Source organism: Talpa occidentalis, unplaced genomic scaffold (assembly GCF_014898055.3).
Source record: "Talpa occidentalis isolate TD23 unplaced genomic scaffold, MPIMG_talOcc4v2.1 talOcc4.16, whole genome shotgun sequence".
NCBI lineage: Eukaryota > Metazoa > Chordata > Mammalia > Eulipotyphla > Talpidae > Talpa > Talpa occidentalis.
The window spans coordinates 62,603,557-62,629,832 of NW_023601653.1; the positions used below are offsets into that span (position 1 = coordinate 62,603,557).

The following is a 26,276-nucleotide window of genomic DNA, read 5'->3' on the forward strand; positions in this document are numbered from 1 at the left end:
TAAGCTAGAGCAATTTGATTCCCTTCAACACACATCTACATCCTTTTTTTTTTTTTTTTAATGATTATTACATCTCTTCTTTACAAACCTTCACCCTCTTCAATGAACCACTTATTTAATGTCCCCGCTGGAGAATTCAGCACTGGCTGAATGGGTGAAGTGCAGTGTGCCCTGCATAGCTCTGCATGATGAGCCTCTTGTTCCCCAGCATCCAGACTGCACCCACCTCATCCATGCACCGGATCCCAAACCTACATGGGCAATCTGCATTTCTATTACTGAAATCTGAGCGCTCCATTTGAGGCTATTTCTATCCATGATCCAGAGGAAACACAAATAGAGACATTTCAAGAGAACAGGATTTAGTCCACCTACCCCAGAGGGAAGCAGTAAATATCAGGGCAAGTTCTTGGGAATTTGCAGTTAGCATGTGGCCAGAGACGGTTGCATTCACTGACATCCTCAGAACTCCAATACCTCACCTGGATGGTACACGCAATGGAATCAGTGGCCCACAGTGAAATCAGTAACACCCAAAGGCTCCTGCTAACAGTTACCTCTGGAAAGGCATAAAGATGAAACTGTCGAATTCGCTCCTGACAAAAATCCCAAGACTCTGAGTTACTGATGATGTTAACTCAGGCATGAAGCAAAATGGGAGAAAATATTAAAGCAAACTACAAAATACACTTGTTTATAAAACAAGTCATGAAATAATACATTCGTATTTGAGAATGGAAACTTCTCCGTATTTGGGGAGACTCGGTCCAGTTGACGCTTGGTGATAAAGAAGAGAAGGGGTAGAGGCGAGCACAGTCCCAACCAACATCGTGTTGATTCTATTGTCACGCCAGCAAGGATCACACACATCTACAGGAGGCTGAGCATGGACACACGGTCAGGTGCCCCTCAATTACACAGTCCTAAGACTGCAAGAGAAAGAACGCAGGGGAGCGAAAGATGAGGAGCCCCAAGAGGAGACAGAAGAAGTGGAAATATTTCTGATCTCTGTGGCTGTTTCAGTCTCTTCTCACAGAACTGACTGGTTCTCATTGTCTTTTACTTTTTAAAAAAGATTTATTTATTTATACATACAAGAGCTGGAGTGTAGGCCAGAGGTGCGGGGGGTAAGAGGATTCACCAGAGACAGTGGGAAACAGATGGACTGACTGAAACACACTGCTGAGGGGAGCAGCAGGAGAGACAGGAGAGGGCTGCTGTGCCATGTGGGTAGCTCCCTGGCCAGGGATCAAACTCGTGCTGCAGTGGCTACAGACTGCTTCACAGTGCTGATGCTTAAATTAACCCCTTGAGCCACCAGGCAGGCCCCTCATTGTCTTTTACTTGTAAATGCTTTCTCTCCACCAGTTTATTTTGTGTTGGGTCTAGAACAGAGCTGGACACCACTGGGTTCACAGAAAGAACCCACAACACCAGGTAGGGGCAAGCAGTGGCCAGTAGCTTCCAAAGGTCTAGTGCATAATTCTAAGGAAACTGAGAACAGCCACTCCCCCCAGGATCAGAGCCATTCTCTCAGAGCTCAGGCTGGAGGAACTGCCTTAAATGTACACAGAGCACAAGGCATGAAATGCGAAGTGAAAGAAAAGGTCAATAGACCTCTGGTTATATATTTAAAAAAAAATACGACAACTATAAATAGCTGCATTTATTGAAGCTGCTTCCTTATCAGGAAGCATGGAGCTAGGAATTAACGTCTGCCTGCATCGGAAATTCTTTCAGACTGCAAACCCAAAAAGGAAATTTCCCTTCCAAAGCATCCCGGCTGTTCTGTTGTAGGCTGTTTTTTCTCTTCATGCTGTTAGAAGCAGCTCACCAGGGCCTGAATGCGGCCATACATATGGCTGGCAGAGAAGAAAGCCTTGAATAGAAAAAGTGAAGGCCCCCAAAGGAAAGCTTAAGGGGGAACAAAACATAAAACACCAGTGGCTGGCCATCTCCGTTAGAAGTCCTATTGCTTTGTCAAGGCACAGGCTGAGAATTAAATCTCTGTCCCCGTGTCCTTGTCTCAACTCTGAGGGTGATGTCATGACACGTCACAGGCAGCTGAGCAAGGCAAGGCCATGTTTGGAACACTGAAAATGGCCAAGGACAGGGAAGCTTTGCTAGGTCTTATAAGAAGGGTGGGGAAGGCTATGGAAGGCTTCCAGATTGAGCAAGGCCAGTGCAGGTGAGTTCCAGCAAGGCCAGGGCAGATGCTGCTATGGTGTGAGTAGCAAAGGCCCAAAAGGATGCAGAGCCCTAGAGCCCGACTGAGCTTCTAGAAATCTGAGGGAGCAGTTAGAAGATCAAGCTGATTTCCATAGTGCCTTAGAGAAAGCAGTCTCAATACGATGTAAACCACATTCTAGGCCCTTTCTGCAATGAAACAGACATGAAAGAACATATGTGCTTCTCATGACCCTTGAAAGTGGGGGTGTCCCCTCCTAAACAGTTACCAGCTCTGCAAACAGAAATAGAGCTCTACTGTGTTACTGGCCACTGTGTGCCTAGCACTGTGCTTGGTATTATGTCAATCAGCACCAATATTTATAAGAAACGTCCTCCTTATAACACACTAGGAATGTTAGAAATTTGAGTCCTGGGCCTCCCCAGTGGCGCAGCGGTTGAGCGCTGGGTTGCGAAACTGCCCGCAGCTTCTGTGGCGCCGGTTCGATCCCCGGCTGCTCCCCGGCCACCGGAGGAGGATCCCACATGGCGTGCAGACCTCTCCTGCTGCCCGCTGCTCCCCTCAGCAGTGTACTTCGGTCCTTCTGCCTGTTCTGCTCCCCGCTCTGGCTCTGGTGAATTCTCTCACCCTCCCGCACTTCTGACTGTACCCAGTGCATGTATAAACAAAACAAACAAGCAAATAAATAAAACATGCCTTTATAAAAAAATAAATAAAAGAAATTTGAGTCCTCAGGTGAAATCCTCTACTACAGAGAAGCAGTCCTGGAATGTATCTTGGGTCTGTCTGCACCCAAGTCCTTTCTACTGACAAGTTATTTCATTTGGAAACTCCAAAAAATCTATGTGTTTCCAGGTGGTCCTCTGTGGTGAAATGCCAGGGAATGTGGGTGCCTGGCCGAGACCCCTCTCAGGCCTTGGTGGCCAGCTCTGTCCAGAGATAAACTGAAATTCAACCTGAGCTGACAAGAAATGGGTAGCAGAAATGGGTGCACAAAGCCAGAATGCATTATCCACAGTGACATCTCAGGTTCCTGATGGAAGTCAGCCTGTTGGGGTTCAGCCCAAATGGTCAAGTGTACACTCGCCAGAGCTATGCCCTGTCCTTGTGTCCAGCCTGCCCAGGCGCCAACAGTCTGCATAGCCTTTACTTTTAAGTTCAGGAAACTCTACCACTGTCTTCTCCAAAGAAAGCCAAAGGATGAACTTTGAAACACAAATCACATTGGACTCTTCGTGTGCTGTGGGGATCTGGATAGATCTGAGTCCACAGGCATCACAAAATTAAATAAAAAGAGGTGCCATCCTCTTTAATGAGTGCTGTATGGTTAAATGCTGTATGGTGCTCTTTAATGAGTGCTGTATGGTTAAATGAGATAATATGTATGCTTGCATTTTGTTACTTAGAAGAATAGAAAATACTAACTATGATCATATTTAACTCCCGTTTTTGTCTCTTCCTCTGGGAACAAAATAACTCCAAGGGATATGGAATTATTGCTCCTGCTAATGAGAAAAGAGAGGCCATGGGCCTCCCCTGGTGGCACAGGCGGTTGAGTGCCGCACTGTGAAGCTGTCCGCAGCCTCTGCAGCGCCGATTTCATCCCGGCCGGCCAGCGAGGGTCCCACATGGCGCGCAGACCTCCACTGCCGCACCCGCTGCTCCCCTCAGAACTGTATTTCGTCAGTCTGCCTGTTCTGTTCCCTGCTCTGGCACTGGTAAGTCCTCTCACCCTCCCGCACATCTGGCCTGTACCCTGGTTCTTGCATAAATAAATAAATCTTAAAAAGAGAGAGAGAGTGAGAGAGAGAGAGAGGCCTTATTGCCTCTCCTCTCCCTCTCCTAGTTCGAAGATAGCTGGCCTGTCATGCGACCGTCTCAAACTGTTACTTTGCTGAGACGGCAAAATCACCAAGCGGGTGAGCAGCAATGTAAGACTTCCAAAGGAAGGCATTAAATTAAATTATTAAACACACACAAGTAGGAGTAGTAATGTAAGAATTTTGAAAGATTCACAAGGAAAGGAAATAGAGCCAGGGGACGATTTCTGCCATTCTGACTCCAGAAAACTCCAAGCGGTTATTATGGCTATTTATTAACCCACAATATCATAAACTGTAACCCCATTAAATGTGATGAATGAGTCCTAGGTTCCAATGTTTAAATATCAATTCATAGGGATTTTAGAAGGCCAGGGTGGCTCTGCAAAATGTAAAGTCTTTGGTTAAAGCGGCATGATGGCAACCTGTGATTAGATGCGATTATTTCAACTAAATGTGAAATGATGATGCAGAAAGGAATTTAAAATAAAGACATCTGGTGATTTAAATTCTGCCCCATGAATCTGAAATGCAGTTATCCTTCTCACACGGCAGCCTGAGCATCACTGTTTGAGGTCAAGTTTTAAGGGTGAGTACCACCTTGTGAGACGCTGGGTTGCCCCCTCTGTAGCACCCCCAAATTTAGAAAGAAGGGATCTCTGGGCAGGCAAATGAAAAAGTATCTCCCTCATGCTGGAAGCCCCTAGTAAGAATCAGAAAAAGGAATCCCTGGCGCCAGGCAACAACCCTTCAATGCTGAAAGAATGAGAATTGATCCTTTCTAAGCATTCTTGGGGTCCCTGGTCCTTCCATGCAGTCAGGACATGAAGTTTATGGTTCCCTATAAAGAATGGAACTTTTTTTTTTTTTGTCTACCTGCCATCAGCTCTTTACACTTCAGCTCTTTCACCTTCAAGCTTAAAAAAAAAAAAAAAAAAAATCCAGACTATGAGAGAGAAAGAAAATAGCAGCCTTGTGTGTCTTCTCAATAAACATAGTTGGGTTTACTCTCCTAGTGAAACAGGGAAGTTTCAGGAAAATGCTATAGGGTGGTTGAAGGCACCACCTGCAAGCTGGGGAACTGACCAGGCCTGAACTGACTAGCCCCTGCCTATCCCTTTTAAGTCCTCCATAATCACCACTTAACACTTGGCTCCATTTATCACTTTGCTTTTAATCACAGGCAAAAAAGGGAAAAGGTAGTACTTTCAACTTCCACCAGCTTGCTAATTGGAACCACTGTGTGTTCAGTTGGCTACAGTAGCCCTGTATTTGCAGAACAAAATGGTGAGAAGCCCTCAGTATGAGTCTTAAATATTATGATCCCCATCCTGCTCCCGACTACCCCCAGGAAAAGCTAGCCTGTGATTTAAGAGTGGAAAGAGGAAAAGGAGGAGGGAGGAGCTAGGAGAACAGGGGTTTCTCTGGAGACAGTGAGGAGCAATGGTGAGAACCGGCCACTCTGAGACAAACCAGTCTGGTGACTATCTCTTTAAAACAAGCAGCTAAAAATGCTTCCAACCTAGCAATACCATAAATGTCCCGCTGCTGTCTTGGCTTCATATTCTTCCCCGTACTTTCCATCAGCATTCCACCGGGAATTGTCTGGAATCCCAGCTTAAAACAGCAATAACCCAATTCCCTGGTCAGAGTATTTATTTTCTTTTAGGTTTGCAAGCCCAGCTGGGATGCATCTTCAAGTGTGCACCACGGCCTCGCCCGTCCTCGGACTACATAGCCTGTTTCCCAAACAGCAGGAAGGGCGGCCGAGTCCTGGAACAGGAGAGGAAGGAGGGCAGCTCAGCCTCCTGCGGAAAGTCCCAGCGGAGGGCACAGAGCAAGAGCCTGGGAAGCTCCACTTTCAGAGGATTTATTCCAGATGCAGGAACCAGTGGTGTCACAACAGGGCTCGTGCAGATTACCGAGGAGGTCTCTAAGGTCAGACTGCCAGAGAGTAGCAATCAGGCAAGCCCTGATCCCAACCTGAGTCCATAAACTAACAAATGATTATTCCCCAAGGTTGGCGATAATGTGCTACAATCCTAAATCTAAGTATTTATTTACATGGGCATCTGGCTACCCACCCACTCATCCATCCATCCATTCACCCAACCATCCATCCACCCATGTGTCCATTTCTCTATCCCTCGCTCCTTCTCTCCATCCGTCCCTCCTTCCAAAAGAGACATTGCAAATTTATTCAACCATGGATTGACCAGTTAGAACAAATTCCAGCCACCAACCAATACTATGGCTAAGTGTCATTTCTGAATCCACCTACCCATACATCCACCCATCCAAAAAAAAAATGCTAAACCCATTCACAAAGTGGTATAATAGACAAAGAGCCTAGGCTCTGGAATCAGACAGGCCTGAGTCTGCATCCTGACTTTCTCTTACTCACTATTGAGGAGTTACTTAAATTCACTAAGCTCTGAGTTCCTTATATGTGGCATGGATATAGGGATACTCTCAAGGTATTACTGTAAAAAACTAAATAATTTACACAAAGGGCTTCACACCGTGCTCAGTCCCGGGCAATCCCACAATAAATATTAGCTATTACGACTGTGTGCAAGGCACACGCCTGGCAAACAGTGGGAGGCAGCACAGCAGTAGCTCAATGAGGAAACTCTCTGCTCAAGAAAACATTAAAGTGCTGGTGTGGAAGAACGTTCTGAGCAGGGAGGATGAGGCCTTAGGTAAGATCAGAAGATTCTGAAGTTAAGAGGGTCATTAGACATTCTCTTATCCAATCTCAGTAGGACAACTGAGTAATGTACCGAGACTTACTAGTTGAACAGTAGAACTAGTTAAGCATCCTGATCCCCTGACTGCCAGTTGTTTTACCATGACTTTTTTTTTTTTAAACCATGCAAGGAGATCAAGAATTTTAAGGAAAGGTGCTTCTATGACAAAAAGAGTTAATCATGGAAATGCCCCCAGAGGCAAACCAGGAGTTAGGGTCTCCATTGGGGTATGTCCCAAAGCACAGGAATAAAAATGTATGAAAGAAACCTCAACCTGTTTGGGGCAAGTGTTTGGACTGTAAGCTTCACAAAGGTAGGTAAGGAGTCAGTGTTGTTCATCTTTGGTATCCAGAGGACGTGAGCAATCAATGACTGTTTGTTGAATGACTACATAAACGAGCTTTGGGAGCAGAAGTGCTGTGCCTTTGGGCGTGAGTATGTTCCACCCTGAAGTGAACACACAGGTCACAGTACAGGTTCTGCTATCATCTGGCTGTGGTTTCATTGCCAGTCCCGCCTGCTCCAGTTCACTGAGGACAACACTGCCCATAGCCACGAGCTTTTACTATCCCCACAAGTTCCCTGTGGAGGGAATGGCAATGTGGAGCAAAGTAGGGGTGTGCAGAAAACAATGCACAGTGACTGGAAATCCTGACAGACACAACGAGAGGCAGAAAGAGGAAGGAATCTCATGCCCCTAACTCCCTGCAAAAATCCCAATAACTGTCTTCACTGTGGGGGAGAAAGGCTAAGGCAGCAAGGATCCCCCCAGTAGTTCCCAGTGACACAGCCCACTGGTCCCCTGTGCAAGCACAGCGAGAAAAGCAAGCTTGCACCCTCTGTGCCCTCTGGGGCTCCCCTTTCAGCCATCCGAGGAGGGATGAAGAAGAGGTGGAGAATAACCTGGGAGTGTCATCATGCAGAAAGAGACGGCCAGCACCACCGATGGCAGCACCATGGAAGGTACTAGAAATCAGCTGGGGAAAGGCCAAGATGACCCCCAGTGTCCTCCATAACCTGGACTCGTGCCCTTGTGATAATATTCAAGCCAGACAACCTGGCGTTTTCTTGGACGCCTGCGATCAGGGTGAGAAGCAGGTGATTCCTTCCCCCTGGCTGCCCCCATCACATTTTATCATCTGGGTTGGGTGGCCACACAAGGAAAACATCGAGGAAATGACAGGTGTTGGCGGCTTTGGAGTCTGGTCCTAGGGAGCCACCCCTGACGCTCTGCCAGGTGGCGTTGAGGATCCAGGCAGGGGCACTGGTAGAGACGACTTGGGAGAGGAAGGTGGGAGCACCACACGTTGACAGGGGCTGTTGCAGCACAGCAAGCGTGGGAGAAGCAAGAGAGGAGAGGGACCCTTTGGAGGGACAAAGGGTCTATGTGGGCCTCAAAAAAAGACAGGGAAACAGCAGCCAGCATGGAAAACTTGGGAGGGAGGAGGGACAGAGACAAAAGGAACAGCTCACAACTTAACAGCCAAGCAGGGAGTGAGTCTGGCTCAGAAACCAAGCACAATTTAGGACCTCAGGAAATATTCAAGGGTAGCTGTGGGAATTTAGGGAGACGACCTATCCCCCAAATTTCACTTTTCTTATCCAAGAAGCTGCATGTACTTGCTATGTAACCGCACATTTCCAGATCTGGAGGGGTGACATGTCTTAGTCAGAGGCCAAGCGAATACACGGGAGAAACCCAGGACAGGAATCTCTAGCTCTTCAAAGCTTGGGACGGAGGGGCGGGAGAAGGGACAAAAGATTCCAAAGCTTCCAGAAGCTGCATGAAAACAATCCCAGAGTTCCCTCCAGGCTGAAGCTCTCTGCCCCCGCCCCTGTGCCATCCATCATCCTGGCCCTCTTGTCCATGCGCCTGTCCCTCGGTCAGTCTGTCTGTCTGTCCCCGACCCGGGCGCGAACACTCACGCAGGTGTGCGGGCAGGCGGATCGAGTCTTCCTCCATCCTGAGCGCTCGGGGCACTGGAACATGAAGTGGGGTCGAGGAGGCGTAACTCGGCACCGGGCTCTCGGGAGGTGTATATGAAATTCGTTCCTGCTGTTAAAAATAAGGGCAGGGAGAGGAGAGAAAGGTAATGAAAACTTGGAACTGAAGCGTGAAATTTATGAAAGTTGTGGGGAGCAAAAAAGGGAGCCCCGACTTAAGCTCTGGGCAAGTCAGCTGGCCCCTTTCTAGACCCCCTGAACCCCTCAGCTTTCAGATTGCTAACATTTGGGGTTCATAAAAAAAACTTCTATGCAGTTTAAAATGGGCTTTTCCTTTGGACTCAAGTCAACAGGTGTGCATTTCCTCCCTCTGTAGTAATTGGTTTGTGCAAGTAAAAAAGAGACAGGGAGAAGGACAAGCCAATAAATCCCAAAAAATGGCTTTAGACTCTCTCAAAAACTACTTTTCCAAGTCACGTGATTAACATCCCCAATACATTAAAACCACATCTCCCCTTCTCTGTTCTCTGGCAACATCCCCAGTATCCCCAGTTTCTAATCAAAGTATGATTCTGTACTCGATCCAATGAGAGAGGAGCACAAAGTGACAGCCACAAGCTTTAGATTCAATTAATTCATCTACAAGCAACAGCTTTCTATCGCCTATTTCATTATACAACAACCACCACCCCAAATATCGGATGTTTATTGTTTTTTCCTTCCTAGCAGGGGATTATCTGCAAACATTAACAGGTATCTCCTGTCCTTTCACTTTCCATCTCAGAATCCCTATTTCCTTTCCTTTTGGAATATTCTAGATATCCTCTGCATTAAAGGAAAGTCCTGTTTGACGGAGAGACCGATTTCACTGACGAACTTTAAATTCAAACAGGCGGAATTTGTTAGATCAAGTAAAACAACTAGATGGGTGGGAATGATTATTATTAGTTTTAAGATAAAACACGGCAAATAATGGCAACAAAACAACCATGTGTTTCAGCTAAAATAGTCATGCAATTTGCTTCTCAGGCCTACACACCAACTATTTTGACTTGTGAGTCCATACACGAATATAACTTCCGTTCCTTCCTGTGGTTTAACTGGGCAAAGTAAAGTGGGGCACGCAAGGGCCAAAAATAAGTTGGGGTGTGGGGCAGATAGATCAGCAAGATGCCATTATGGAAACGGCAATCAAGAGCAAAAGAAAAACCACATATTAAAATAAAGCGCAAGGGGTGTTTACTACGGTGTGGAAATACAGTTCTCTAAACATTTTATATTTCATCAAATGTACAAAGGGAACCAGGAGATTCCCCTGACCCTATAATCAAATGAAAGCTTCTCTTCTGCTCATAGCTTAGAAGTTTGTCAGTTGTGGTAGGAAGTTTCGATTTCAAGTGCATATATACATAATTTTGTAATTTCCAAATGGAATCGCTATTCCGCCCCTGAGGCACTCTCTACCAGCAATTAGGGCATTTAGAATATCTCTGTTTAAATGCACATCCCAAAATGCCCTAATGAAGGGCAAGTCTGACATCCTAGATTTCACATTTTAGCCACCAAGGTGTCCTGTGAAAGGTCACCCAGAGGTAAACTCTTCAACCCACTTTTCTTGAACTTTACGGAACATCACACATATTTTGAGCAACTCTAACTTAAGGATGAGTTATTTCTGGCATTGGGTGAAGAGGCAAAGACATAAATATACAGATAGGAAACATGTAAAATCTATTTAGGAGGGTTTCAAGTTGAAATGGGCTTTTTAAGCATTTTAAAAGCTGTTTTTCTCATCGAACAAATCCTTCATATGCTTCAACACTACACAACCCCTGTTGCATTATATGTCTAGATATCTACCGTTAGCTTTGCTCCCAGAAATAGCTTTCTGTGTTTTTAGGGCTTTTGTGGAAGTGAAACTAGTGGTGAAGAAAGCATTCTGTAGCTAAAGAGCTTCCAATGGCACTAGTGCGAGAAGAAAAGGAGGTAGGTTTGCCTCTTGCTGAAAGCAAGGACAATAGGATGACTCTCGCTGAAAGAAAGGACAAAAAAGAGCCTCGTACCAGTCCATGTGAGTGACAGGCCACCTCGTCCCAGTCTCACTGACTCCATCAAAGACAAGCTGAGGCAAACCAGGCCTCAAAGCAGATTTTACTTTCTTTTTTTGGGAAGTCTACATTCAACTTGAAGAATAAAGAGTCAAGCTAGTTAGCACTTCCATGTGGCTCCTGTCCTCACCGCTACCCTGGAATCCACACACACTTCAGTCTTGCCCTGGGGGTTGATGCCTTCCCCCATGTCAAACAATTCTAGAGGGAGGCAGCTGCATTACTGCATGATGAGACCTAGGAAAGGCAGGCCAGCGAGCAGGTGATGGTGGACCCCGAACCCTCTCATTCCCAATGAGGGTTTCGCTCAGCTGAGGGCCAACATATAACACGGGAAGCCTGTCAAAGAAGCACTACTTACTGGTTCATTTATTCACTCATTTCTCACTTTTATTGAGGGAGCAGTGGCTTCCAACCCTGGAGAAGGGGCTAGGAGTAGTTTCACTCCTCCTCAAATGCTGATACCACACCATGCCCACTGCCAAGGTGCCCCACCTTCCAATAAGCCACCATGACCTGTTCTTCCTAAGCCCCTTCCCCTTCTACTCTGGTCGCCATTCTGCCGTGAGAATTCAAGGATTTGCTTTGTTTCCATATATTCAACATGAGTAAAATCATGATGTTTGTCTTTCTCCTTCTAACTTATTTGAGCATAAACCCCTCAAGATCCATCCATATTGTTGCAAATGGCAAGATTTCATCTTTTTTTTACTCTGCCAATATGTATTTCATTGTGTGTGTGTGTGTGTGTGTGTGTGTGTATGAAAAATACCTCTTCTTTATCCTCAAAAAAGTAAAAATAGATCTATCATATGATCCAGCAACTCTACTTCTAGGTATCTATTAAAGAATATGAAAACATAAATTTGAAACATAAATTTTAAAATACGTATGCACCAGTGGGTTCATTGCAATGTTATTCGCAATAGTCGCCAAGACATGGGAACAACCTAAGTGACCCCTGAAAGAAGGATTTTTTAAAAGAGTCAATGAAGAGGCTTGTCAGTAACAAAGAAGAGATTATCTTGACCAGGAGGAGGGAAAGCATAATTCACTGCCCGAAGCTTGTGTAATTTGCTAGCATCAATTACACAAGCACCACCACCATGGGGTCAGTAGCCAGCAGACCACTCAGGGGACCCCAGAAAGGACATTGCCTGTTTCATGGGCTCCATTCCAAAGAGAATGAAACATGCACCTGGGATTCTGATACCACAGCCTGATTGCCTTTTGTCTGTCTGTTAATTTCTAGAATGACTCGCTCGATCCTCATTTTTTAATCCATTACTGCATCCATGCCTTTAACATCTACAGTGGCCCAATCGGCAGACTATCAGCGATTAGAGAAATGAATCAATCGTGAGACCTCAGACGGAGACATCCACACAGAGAGGCTTAAGGAGACTAGCATCCAGTTTCCCCCAAAAAAGAGCTTGCGTTATTCTCACAATTGTTTTTCTGGTTCCCCACCACCACCAACAAAAGACAGGAGAGAACCCAGTCACGGCTCCCTTACCTCTAAAGTAAACTGTCAGTGGGATGAAAACCAGAGGTGTTTTATTTTAACATTACAGAGGGGATAACGATTTTCCCAAGAGGATTATAACCACAGCTCTAATTAAATTAAAATGCTCCAGACAGTGATATTAATGCATTCAAGTGTTGTAGGAGCATCAGCTGCCAGTGGAGGTCAATGATGTGACTGAAAATACCATGATGGAGCTCCATTATTGTTTAGATGCTGAAAAAATAAAGCATGCTGACCTTAAACTTGCAGATACAACCTATCAGACCAACCGGCTGAATAAAAGGGTAGCAGTGCCATTTCTAAGGGCAATTGTATTATAGTAGGGAGGGAGCAGAACACAAAGCTCTGAAAAGAGAAAAATAAGGTTAAAAATAGTTTTAGGAAAGGAAAGATGTGTAGATTTTACTAAGCATTATAGAAAGTACACTCTCGCTCTCGCTCGTGTGCGCTCTCTCTCTCTCTGATTTAAATAGAATATGCAGCAACAAGCACAACTACAGAAACCAAAATTAGTTGTGCAGAGGGAGTGAAGAGGGTCCCCATCTAAGCCTGATCATCTCTACCCTGTGTGCTCAGGAAGCTGTCGCTATCATGTAAAACAAACGCAAACATTTTGGCATTACCAAAAGTCTTTCCTTTTCAAAGTTACCCAATACAGAGATTCTCTCCATCCCAGGGATTCTCCTGGTGTATTTACACAATTTGTTTTTATTTTATTTTTCTTTAAAGATTTATTTTTATTTATTTATACAAGAACTGGGGTACAGGTCAGAAGCGTGGCAGGGTGAGAGAATTCACCAGAGCGGGGAACAGAACAGGTAGATGGACCGAAGACACTGCTGAGGGGAGCAGTGGGCGAGGCAGGAGAGGTCTGCGCACCATGTGGGGTTCTCCCTGTCCAGCGGGGAATCGAACTGGTGCTGCAGAGGCTGCGGACCGCTGCGCCACCAGCGAGACCCACATTTGTTTTTACACCATTAACTCTTTGAAAAGAATGAAAGGTTGAGAGACTTCGAGTTTGTTGCTGATTAAATATTAACCCTCTGGAAATAAAGACAAAGCATTTGTGGAATTGAGAAAAACAGAAATCTTGGTTGCACTTGCAAAGAAGGTGGTTTACAGGTCATTTTGATGACTGCTCTTTGCAGAGCTCAGAGGTCATTTTAGGATCTTTTTCTAGAAGCAGCCGCAACCCCGTTATGCCAGGATGTCCCCAATGGTGGTTTCGAAGCCTAGGTAAACCCTGAGGAGCAGGAAGAGTGGGAACAGAGGGGTGACCCTGACCATTTCCTGGGGAACTATGGAAATATACCACAGGTGCCCTCATCTGCTCAAGAGGTTGCCCCTCACTGTGTTCCCAGCCCACACTGGAAACCAGTGACCCAGATAAGATGGAAAACAGGAGAAATACAAGAGGCCACACTGGTCATATCCACTATTGTTGGGGGAGGCTCTTCACTCTGCAGGCTTCCAGGAAAGTTGAGGCTTCAACTACAGACATCTATAGATTGAACACCGGAAGTCTCTTCTCTGGGGAGGTAGGTATTAAGATTTACTACACTGAGGTCTGAGTACACACTTATTTAAGTACCCTCTGACGGCTGCAAAATAATTCAGGTGATGGCTTTGGCCTCTATTCACAAGTGAAAGCTACCCATCAGCTCGGAGTTGAACAAAAACTGAAATTTGAGCTGTGCAGTTGTCTCATTTTTTGGCATCCTGAATGCAAACACACACAAGAACCTAAACGAATACTCTCTTGAATGTCAATTTCTTTTCATTTGAACAAAATACACTGACTATTTTGTTCTCAGAAATCCAGTTGGATTAAAGAACTTCAGGAAGGTGCAAAGGTCAGTCTTCTGTTCTAAATACACATTGTACACACAGCCACAGAGCACGTATTTACCATCTCCCCAGAAGGAGACAGCTTGCCTCAGGGTCTGGGTTGAGAACCGTATAGCTTAGGATGTGGGGTACACCTTAGAATGTGGGGCAACCTGAGCTTCTGGAGTGAGAACAGTATACCTTAGGGCCTGGAGTATAGTTAAGATCTGGGCTACACCTTAGTATCTACGCTATTTAGTTATGAATCTTGAGCTGAATGCCAGATCCATCAATGCCCAGCAGTAAGGCTGTGATGCTTTCTTTCCATCCCAAAGAGGTTCCAGAAAATATCTAAACCAGAGGTCTGAGTAGGCTTTCCTCTTCTCCTGAAGGAAGCATCCTCTGGGTACTGAGGCTTTACATTTTTACAACCAATTGGTCTTTGGCTTTCAGCATGCCGTCACTTCGGGGAAAACAATGGGAGTACCCTGTGAAGTCAGGATGGGTGACAACTACAGCCCTGGCTTCCAAACTTCCTCTCTCAGCTTCCCAGACACCCATACTGCCCTAGGGGGGTGCACCCCCTAAGTCGCACTCTTGCTGATGTGGGGATCTTCCTACACCAGCTTCACCAGTGTAGGAAGAGCTTTGGCCACATAAGAAAGTTAGGCAAAAGTTCCCTCCTGCATATTTAGAACTGTAATAGACAGTCCTTTTCCTCACCTTCCTGCTCTAGTCTACCCTCAAATCAGAAGGCAGCCCGAACAAACACAAACAAAGTAGTCAAAACACAAACACACACAAAGTAGTCAAAGCATCGAAGTCTTCCTTGTTCACCAAAACTGTTCTCTGCAAAGTGTGGTAAATGAAGAGAAGCATAAGCAGAGGCCCCACAAGCGAGCTCTGTAGTATAAGCGTGTGGCTGCTTTTCTAAGTGTCAGGAAATGTCTCAGCATTTATCCAGTGTCTGCAAGGCATGCCCAATTCTGCAGCCTCAAGTTCTAGAATTCCCAGGATGGCCCCAACAGTGAAAGCTGGCAGGACAAGAGCACACAGCACTCCCAGACAACACTGGGGTCAACTCTCGCCCTGACAAAACTAGCTCAGCGTCCCCATGCTGCCATGCTCTGCGGTTCCACACAGGACCCGGGAGACTGGGACTTCTGCGGGAACAGCCAGCTCCGAGCACCTGGAGGTGCATGGCAAGAAAAAAAAGGAAGAAAATTGTGTCATCTTCCCCAGCAGCACATATTGAGTACAGTACAGACACTCCTCGGAACATAGGTTGCAATTTTCCTTGGGAAACATAGTCCCCGCAAAGGAAGCTAGCTAGCATGAAGGGAGCACTTGGGATATATGTCTTTCAGTGAAGGCTTTTTTCCTTGTGGGACTCACACAGACCCTGCAAGGAAGACCTCATTCTCTTCATTCCCCAAAGAAACCTGCCCTCAAGATAGCATGAGGGGAAGAGATCTGTTCTAGGGGCCAGCTCAGGAGATGGTATAACCAGTATCAGGAGAGAAACAGGAAATGTCACTCGAGTCACATGATCCAGTCAACAATGGCTCCTCAACTTATGGGCCACCCTGAGAGCCAAGCCCAAGCTTGTGACATCCGTGGTGCTTTGGACTGTCTCATTGCTCTGCACCTTCGCTAGGCACAGAATTCTAGCAGATCTGCCTAGGATCCCTCAACAGAGACACCTGAGCCAGGGGGACTCCTCCTTTAAGCCAGAGGAGTGGGACTGAGGAACTGTATGCATTTTGCCCCAGGGGATGAGATATGCTTCTGGAGAGAGGTTCTCCTAGCTGGAGCTCAGCACAGGCAGCCACCAGCCCTCACCCCAGATGCATATTAACTGTGAGGCACAACAGTGGGGCCCGGGCATTTATGGAGGCTTGTTCCTAAGGAGTTCACCTTATACAGAAAGCTCATCTCAGGCCATTTTCCCAGACAATCTATGTTACTTTTAAAACTAACATTTTCTTTAACACTACCACCAGCAGCAGCAGCAACAGACATTGTCCTTATCCAACTCCCTTCCATTTACCCAAGAGCAGCAAATCCAAATATATAGAGGAGAAAAGCAGAAGCAGGGAGGAGGCAGCCCTGTCAGCATTTACTGGGGGTCTGCAGTGGGTGGGCCTCTGCATGGAGGAGGAGCTGAGTTCACCTCCAGAAAGCAGCGTGGCATGGCCATGGGCCAGTAAGACTTCTACAGATCCGAGGAGGGATGGATGTTGGTGCTGAGATTTTATGTGATAGGGTTGGGGGGGTGGGGGGTGGGGAAGGAAGATAAGAAATTCCCTCAGATATCTCAACTATGGCAGGACTAATATAAGGAGGAGCCAGGCTTCCCTGTGGTCCCTCAGAAGGTAGGGCTGACGTACGACCCCATATACTAGAAGAAAGGCCTTTCTAACAGTGGGAGCCTCCAACTACATGTGGAACCCCTAGAACCAATTGAAGCTGAGGCTAGAAGGGACTCAGGTTGAACCTTCAGGGGCTACTTCAACTCTAAGAGTTCTACTTCTAAGACAGTCTATCTCCTGGCAAGTTAAAGCTTATTAATTACAGTGTGGGAGGGACAGATCCAAACAACACGGACGTCATGATCCCCCCTCCATAGTGAGTCTCTGGAGCCCCCTCTCAGAATCCTAGGATTCTACTGACTATAATTAGAAAAAGCACGCATTTCTAGAACTAGGAGCAACCCCTTGAAGAACAAGTTCCAAAGCCAAACACGCAAATAGGTTTCTTTCTTGTTCTAATTTTAAAACATTTTAATTAAGATCCTTCTCAACCCTGAGCAGGGATGAAATTTCTTCCCCCTGAATTTCTTAAATATTTCTGACATGACTAGTAAGCAGAATCGCAAGCTGTGACTCCTTTTCAAGCCGGTCGTGGTTTCCAGGGAAGTCTATGCAGCAAGGATGCGTTGCTTGTTTGGCTGCCCCAGGGCTGCGGGTGGCAAGGTCACAGGTTTTTCCACCAGAATGGGAAAATGAAATGCAGGAGCCCTGCTTGTGACCATGCCCCTGATCCCTGCTGAGACGCAGACCACTGCTTTTGCTCTAAGCAGAGATTAGCTGAGCTCTCGGAAACAGACATCACCGCTCCTCCCTGAAGCCCCAGAAAAGCACAAATCCTAGGAATGGTGAGTCTGCAGCAGGTCTAAACAAGGTGATGTGCCTTTATGCAGAGCCAGCAGACCGGCCTCTTACTTCAAGGAAGACTTATCTCCATGTTGAATGTACCCAAAAATGCTCCTAAATTTTGAATCAGCCCTCTGAAGAGGGCCTCAAACCCGAACAAACAAGTACTTCAATTACCAGCAGCTTAAATCCTGGGCACAACAAAGTGAGCAAGTTGGGCTCTTTATTAGCTGCTTTCTCCTCCATTAATGCTATTCCCTTTAATGGTCTGGCTATTACAATTAGCCAATCTGCGGTGTCCCTGCCTGGGGCTAATGAGTAATGAACTGAAAGAGTTGCTATTTAGTTGTATCAAGGGCGCCATTAGCAAGCGCATCTCAATTTCTTTCCCCAAAGGAGAGATACCTTCCAGGCATTTCTACCTGCCAGGTGACTACTGGGGTATGGCACTCACTGTGCCCTGGGGTGGGAGCTCCCCAGGAACTCGGGGAACCTTAAAACCCATGCAGAGGAAAGGTGAGAGGGTCAGGCTTCTGCAGAGCCAGGAGGCAGAAGCAAGCCAACTCAAGGGCTTCTCTTTAACCATTCATCCTTCCCAGCCTGCCCACCTGCCTTCTGCCTCATAAACCCTTCACCCCCTCCCCAGAAGTGTTCTGCTCTCATCTTCATTTATTTCTTGAATGGCTGTAACCTGAAAGTCTTGTAAAAGAATGAGCGCCCATCCACCACCCCAGTGGGTTGCAGGGGGTGGTGGAGGAAGGCAACTCAGATCTCCTTTAAAAGGAAAAAAGATGTTTTTGCCCTGTAATTTACCTTTACAAAATGTCTATGGGGAAAATGGAATACAGGCCCAGTCAGAAAAATTAGGTTTTAAAGACCTGACATCAGAGCGAGATTTACATTCTAATTCAAATGGGGGTGGTTCAGCAGAGTGCTGAATAGAGCTATTTACTGCTACTGGATTATTGGCCCAATCTCTCAAATGGTCCCCAATGAAGCCATTTGTATCAAGTCCTACAAAGCCCTAACTGGATCCAGCCCATTTCCAAAGAACCAGGAGACACCCCCAACCCCACAGGCCTTAATCAGTAAGAAAGAAGGCTGGGTTACCACCCGTACAAATTCCCTTGCTCTACAGATATCAGGTAATTCCTGGGTTGCCTCAGGCTGAGAAATAAATAGAAAATAGAAAAAGCCCCGTAAACTCTACCTAGAGTAATGAGCACAAATTAGATCTGGGAAAGATTTATATCGTTGGCAAATTTTTATTACTAAAATAGTTTTCAACAAAATCATAGAAGAACACTCTATGTAAAAAGCAATGCTGGAAATAAGTCAACATCCTCAGTGCTGCTGTTGGAGAAACTGACATAACAATACCCAGCAACCTTTACCATGTTATTTTAAGAAAAAATGAGATGAAGCTTATATTTTGAGCATCTTGCCACAAGGCTTTTTATCAATCCAAAAGCATGATATGATGAGGCATTGAGAGGTCCCAACTAACACATTACTGTTTATGGGATGAAGGAAATCTTTATGTGGTAAAAGGGGAAGGGAACATAACTGAACTGAAGATTGAAGACTGAGGATGACCTCACTATATGACTGAGAAATTAGAGCAGCATTTATTTCCGCCCATCTTCTAGAATGTTAAAAAAAATAATGTATTAACATCCTTAAACAAGGAATTCATTTCACACACCTGTGTTTCCTCTTTTAGAGAAACTTTTCCAGAAGTAATAACTATCTCGGCAAGTAATTTCTACCCATATCTTACAAACATCATAGAAATTCCTTAATCTTCGACACACAGTCCCTTCTAGGAACTCATCACCCTGTGATGATGGCTAGAAAGAGTTGAGAGTTTTGTTTTTGACATTGATAACTAAAAACTAGTTATCAAGGTGAACTAGTATTATTTTAAACAAGGTGAACAGTATTCTTTTAAAAATGCCATTGGAATTAGTACCATTCTAGGTACTAAAACTTAATAGGAATGAGAACGAAATATAGAAGTGTTTGTGCCTGATGGCAAAAGTGATAAATCAAACGTTAAAGAGCTTGACATAATAAGGCCATGTGTGGTACCCTCCTGTAGCCTTGTTGTGAAGACTAATTAATAGCTTTCAAGAAGATCCTGGGCCTTCATTAAAATTATGAGTGCTCAATAGTACACAAAAAATGTGTTAACTTCCACATACTTCAGAGACTCAGGATCAGCTAACAATATAGGAAACAATTTTTGAATGTGGTATTCCAAATTTGGGTCATGCATCAGAAAATCACCAGGAAAAGTTAAAAAAAAAATAAATCCCAGTATCCAAGTAAATCAGCCAGGCACCGATACCTTCAAAGTTCCTCATGTCCCTCAAATATACAGAGGTAAGACTGACTCACTGTCTTAAATCAAGACATGAGGAAATAAAGAAGACACACGATAAATGAATGTCTTTCACAACAGGTTTTTTAGAAAACTTATTAACCACTTTGCTAACTGTCCTACCCTCTTGAGTAAATTGAGAGGTCCCAACTAACACATTACTGTTTATGGGATGAAGGAAATCTTTATGTGGTTAAAGGGGAAAGGAACATAACTGAACTGAAGATTGAAGACTGAGGGTGACCTCACTATATGACTGAGAAAACAGAAATTCTGCCTTTAACCACAAAATCGAGTTTATCAGTATAATATAGGGACTCCCTGAAAGATGATTACCTGACCCACAAACAAACAGCTGCCCCAAAAAGGTGTGTCAGTAGGTCTCTCCTTCCGCCAACCACCTCTGGAGATTCCCCCCATTTCCGTCCCCAGGAATACAGCTCCATGTTACTTTCTGGAGCTGACTGTGGTGCCTGTGGTCTCAGCACTGGCTTAAGTGTGACACGGAGCAAGAAGGTTAATGAAGGAGGGAATGAAAATCCATTCCACTGAGGGCTGCACTCCTTGCCCATCAGTCCCCACGAGATCCGGTCCCAGACTTCCTTCTTCCGTTCAAGAATGAATCCACACCAAGTAGGTTAGAGATTGAGAAGCCTCTTGCCCCTTGATGAGGTGCATCATCCCCGTGATGACTACTTCTTAAAGTGGCACGTGAGACAAATTTTTCCCCAAGGTACCTGGCGACTGGTGGTTAGGTCTTTCTTTTGGAAAACAGTGGATTATCCACCGATTATAATCTGGAAAAATGCCTTGAACTCCAAGCAGCTGACTGTTTAATAAAACCTTACAACCTAAGAGAGTGGCAACTTTTACCAAGATAGCATAGAGCCCCTCAATTACATGCCACTGTATCCTCCCAACACCCTCGAGTCATGTCCCCAAAACTAGCACAAAACCTACTTGACAGATGTAGAAATTGAGGTTGAAGGGTTAACAAGATCCTTGAATGAATCACCTAACTGCTCTGGGTGGAGTTAGCTGTCCTAAACCCAACAGAGCTGTCTTTCGTCGCTGTGTGGCTTCGGCCTACAATGTTTCTTCATCATGATAATAAAGTCTGTACAAAGTGGCCCTGACAGGGATAGAAAGTTTACTTAAGAACCTAACTGATTTATTTATTCATTCCTTGATTGAAAAAAAAAAAAAACCTCGGGCCTCCCTGGTGGCGCAGTGGTTGAGCGCTGGGTTGAGAGGCTGCCCGCAGCCGTTGCAGCACCGGTTCTATCCACGGCCACCGGTGAGGGTCCCACCTGGCACGCAGACCTCTCCTGCCACCCACTGCTCCCCTCAGCAGTGTACTTCATCGGTCTGCCTGTACTGTTCCGCACTCTGGCTCTGGTGAATTCTCTCACCCTCCCGTGCTTCTGACTGTACCCAGTGCTTGTATAAATAAATAAATAGATAGATAAATAAATAAATCTTAAAAAACAAACAAAAAAAAAAAAACGAAACTCTCAAAGAGTCACTATAAACTTAACTTTTTCCTATCAAACAAAATTCAAGTTTGCAAAGCCTCTTGATGTTATTGATGTGTTCGCTCTTCTTCCTCTAAGCAAGATACAGTTCTAACACAGTGACAGAACTGTGACCTGAACATGACTTTATCATCTAAAATTCACCCAAGTTTAGGTGGTGCAACTACTAGATCTAATGCTCTTTGCATCTTGAGAAAGCCACTTGCAAACCAAGCTGTGAAGAGCATGCTACGGTGTCACCAAGGCCACCAGTGGTTTCCATGATGGTCACGGAGGGGCTGCCAATGCCTGAAATCTATGAATATGAAGATCTGGAAGTTGAAATAAGGGTGCTGAAAACCACTTGGTGCTTGGAGAGTTGAGACAGGAGCTAGAAAGGGGCTATTTCCTTGAGTGCTATGGGATTCCCCTTTCACTGTATTGCTTTCAAAGCCTTGCCACAAGCAAATCCTATCTACGCTGACAATCACCAAGATTTCTGCCTGAAGAAAAGGTGAATGGATTGAAATGACACCAGCACAGGGCACTCATGTAGTTCTTTGTTCTCATGAGGGTCAGTGGTTTGTAGGGGAGTGGAATTGCATTTAAAACACAATGATTGTGTTAATCATTGTGATTAACACAAGCAAACCTACTTCTCAATTAGCATACTCGTATGAAAACCTGTGTTGTGTTCTAACCTTCCAGTGTCATAAACCCACCCGTATAAAACAGCAGAGTAGTGTATCAGGGAAAATGTGCTGTTAACTTTTGAACTCTAGCAACTATCTCAAAAAAAATCTGGGCATCCCCTGGTGGTGCAGGCGGTTGAGCACTGCACTGTGAAGTTGTCCGCAGCCTCTGCAGCACTGGACTGATCCTGGCCAGCTGACGAGGGTCCCACATGGCACGGCAGACCTCTCCTGCTGTGCCCGCTGCTCCCCTCAGCAGTGTGTTTCATCAGTCTGCCTGTTCTGTTCCCCACTCTGTCTCTGGTGAATCCTCTCACCCTCCCACGCATCTGGCCTATACCCTGGTTCTTGTATAAATAAATAAATCTTTAAAAAAAAGTCCAGTATCACTCCCAACAGATGCCAAAGGGCACTATCAAAACCAGCACCAGCCAAAAGAAACACAAAACAAGCCACCTGTGTCATTATTTTCTAGAAGTCTAATTCAGAAAAAAAAAACAAACAGGTAAAATTACTCTAAACTATGTTACATTTAACCCAATATACCCCAAAGACTTTCAACTTATAACCAATATACAAAATTACCATTATAACTTTTTTCCACACTAAGTCTCTTTAGTGTCTAGTTTGTTGCACATTTCAAATAGACACTAAATTGTCATTGAAAGAGTTGATCTGCATTTCGATTTTGTAAAACACAGTTGAAAGGGTAAATTCACAAATCCATGCAGTTCCAAACATACTTAAAAAGATTTTTAACACTGAAATCAAGCATTTTAACATTTAAATTAATGTAAGTCAAGCAGAGTTCTTTTTCTCCCAGGGACTAGCCGGTGCTCTTAGCACCTGGCCTCCATATTGCAGGCTGTCACTTAGATACTGGGCCCTGAGCACCCCACTGGGATACGCTGGCACCACAGGTGGGACACGCTCCACAGCCTGTCAGAAACTTCAGAAACTCTGCATAGACAAAGACTGCAGTGGCCCATGTTCCTCTTCCTTCATCTCTCCAGCTGAAATGTCTCTCATTGAGTCCTCCAAACTGGAAGCCATGACAGAGGACAAAAGGGGATGGGGCTACTTCTGGCCCTCTGCGCAGATGGTGAGTCTCTAGGCACTCACAGAAAGAATAAAGAGGCATTTAGGCTCCATCAAGTGTTCTACTTTCTTCTTCTCCATATCTCTCTCTCACACAGCCTTGCTCCCGCCCCTTCTTCTCTCCTTTGTCTCCCTGCCCCCACCCCACCCAACAACTACCTACCCAACAAATTTCCCTGGGAGCTGAAAAACAAGTTTGTTCAGGGCGCAACTTTGCAAAGTTTGAGCTCTCCTCCCCAACACAAATGATCCCCATGCACTGAAATCTTTCCTCATTTGGGTCATTGTTGAAGTTAGCCAGTCTTTCTTAGGAGGAAAAAAATAGGCCCAACTTCAATTCCTAAAGCTCTGGGTGCTCTGCTTAATAATAATTCTTTCTACACCATAAAATAGAGGCTTCAGTTTCTCCAAAGAGACTTTCAGGGAAGATAGAATTAAAGTGGAAGGAAAGCTCTACACAAAGTGAAAGATGGGATTCTACATCCCAGAGAGCAAGTCGGCACCTGACCTGTCCTCATCTGCCCTGGCTGAGTTCAGGAAGCAGCAAGTGTAGGTGGTAAAAAGTTAACCGGTTCCCCACATTGCCTGGATGTTCCACTACAGCACCTTTCTTAAAGGGAAGGACTAAGACACATCCCATTCTCCATACAGACCCAAGCTCTCACTAGGGCTCACCTTACAGTTTGAATTCGCTCACCAATTCTAGCTGCTTTCTTCTACTTTCGAGATTGAAAAGCAACAGAAGCAGAAGCCTGAACACACTCAAGGTTTCCTCCACACTGGTTCTTCTCCCTGAAACTACAACTACTTTTCGTCAGCTATAAAATTGAGACCATTGTATTGGCTGATGGATGGGGTTGGAGTAAATCAAAGGAGTTAAAATCTGTGGAAAAGGCCACGCAAATCATGACGTATTAGTCTTGTGCAATGATTTCCATTTCTTTCAGATCTGGGTTCAAAGATTAGTGCTGCTTCCCTGAACCATTCCTTTTACCAAGAGCTAAAAAAAGAAATGAGTGTACACTGTCTCACTGTGTGATAACAAGTTTATCACGCATACATTATATCATCGGGGAGAAAAGTATAGGTAGTATTTCCCTCAGTTCAGACTAGACAAGTCCATGTAATTCTCAGAGGCTGGCCTTGAGTGTGCCACACCTGGCTTACTAAACAAATGCTGCTAAGATCAAACTCATCATATAACCCTGAGAATCCTAAGACCTAAATAAAAATCCCACTCGCTTCAAACCATGGGGTCAATAAAAGGTGTTTAGAAACTTAAAAGTTGATCGTAGGTTTTCACCTCTATCACCCCAGTCAGTGCTCTAAGCAGTTCCCTCCCCATCCCTGGACTGGCTAAAGTGCCCCCTTCAGAGCTTCCTGCCCTGCCTCCCTTACTGGGTGGGGCGGAGTCTCCCCAGGCCACGCCCTCTGCTGCCCTTGCCCTGGAGTTTGGATCTAGGTCTCATGCTTCACACATCCTTGCTTCTGGGTTGACAGTTCGCTGGAGTTTGGACTTTAATTTCCTTGTATCCACAACCACAGTTGGGGGCCTCTCTCACCTCACCTTCACCTACTTCCCAGAACCCCCCTCCCAAATATCACTGGAGCCCCAGACCCTCCCACTCACCCAGAAGGAAGGTTGTCAGGAGAAGAAAAATTCCCATGGGGGTCCCTGCCTGCCTTGTTCACCCCCATATGCTGTGGACACAGTGCCTGTTGGCTCGTAGTAGGCACCTGTTAAGCATTTACTGAATGAATGGGCCTCATCAGACAAATCAGACTTAAAAATCTACAGCATTTCTTAATGACAACATAAATTCATCTTTTCTCCTTGTCCTCCCTGAGGGCAATCTAGTGATTTATTGACAAACTTTAAGCCTAAATAACTATATAAAAATCTTGCTCCTAGCTGTCAGCACTGCCGAAGCTCCTCTTACTTCTCTTCAGAAGATGTGTTCACTGTCCTATGAGCCAGTTATTTCACTGGTTTTTAGGCCTTATTCTAGGCTGTCCCAAACTCCTAAAACTCCTTACTTCCAAATTCCAATCTGCTCAATATAGATATTTTGCCATGGGCTTGTACTTATTTGAGAGATGCCATCACTCTTCAAGAATACACTAGAAATGCCTCTCAGGACTTCAGAATCAGTTAGAGATAATGGTTTCTTGCTCTTTCTTGCATCTGACCAAAAACACTAAGTATCTACAGTAGATAATCAACGAGCAATTGGCAAATGCATGAATGATCTGAATACTTTTCTAAAGATTTCTCTTTGATTCAACAAATACTTGCCTGGCTCTGCAAAGACCGAGAAGATGGAGATAAGAAAAAAAAAATCCAATTGGCTGGTGGTAGATGGTAAATGGACATTTGGTGGCAGGCGTGGTGAGAAATGTAATCTTGGAATGTATACAATGTTGTAAACTAGTGTTACCTCAATAAAAAAATAAGAAAAAAATATCCATGTTAAGAAGCTTAAAGTCTAGAGGGGAAAAAAACTTAGGGGAAAGAAAAATACCATGTACTGTCAACTCGTATGGAACAGCACATATATTATTTCATTTAAATTTCCCAGCAATCACATTTAAGTGTGACATTTTAATCCCCATTTTAAAGACTGAAAAATTGGAATTTGGCCATGTTATATAACTTGCAAAATGCTAATAAGCAGCAATGCAGTCTTTGAACCCAAAGCCATGACAGCCAAATCCAGGTCCTCTTTCCATGACTCCAACAGTGTTTTTACTTTTGAAGGAGGCAACACTTATGTGGACATCTGAAGTGCTGATAAGAAGTTAAGTGCCCAGTTACACACTTTTTTCACTTTAGTACTCAAGAAATCACTTTTTGGTGACTCACCAGTTCTGATCACTAAGGAGTACACCCCATACCAGCTCCCTCAGCCCACATTCCCAGGAGCTTCAAGAAGCTACGGGCTTACTCAATTGGAGGTTCACAGCCATTACTTTGTGCTGATGTTGGGGTGATGGTACTTTCAGTAGAAGTTGCCACAAGCATGCTGGTGGGCATCAAATGCCTGTAATCAGCAGATAAACTGATGCACATGGAACTGGAAGGAACGAGAAGACTTGGAAGCAGGACCTACTGTCACTGAAAGGAGCCACCTTCTGGAACCCTGCCACAAATTACCAAGACACCATGCAATTCTGACCAAGGCACAGGTGAAGAATAGTCTTTCAAGATTAATTTCAATGACATTTAAAGGAGACAAAAAGTCTGGTGTTATTATCACAAAAGATAGACT

At 44.9% G+C, this 26,276-nt stretch overlaps 1 protein-coding gene across 2 annotated transcripts in view; it reads right to left on the reverse strand.

Annotated features, from left to right (window-relative positions):
• The window catches only part of ETV6 (ETS variant transcription factor 6), a 232,492-nt gene that overhangs the window by 127,890 nt on the left and 78,326 nt on the right, over positions 1-26,276 (reverse strand). Inside the window, exon 2 of one of the 2 annotated variants that reach the window (XM_054696445.1) lies at positions 8,685-8,811. In XM_054696445.1, coding sequence (XP_054552420.1) covers positions 8,685-8,811 — 127 coding nt within the window. Of the gene's footprint in view, positions 1-8,684; positions 8,815-26,276 lie in introns of both variants that reach the window. The other variant, XM_037514344.2, reaches the window with a different exon arrangement.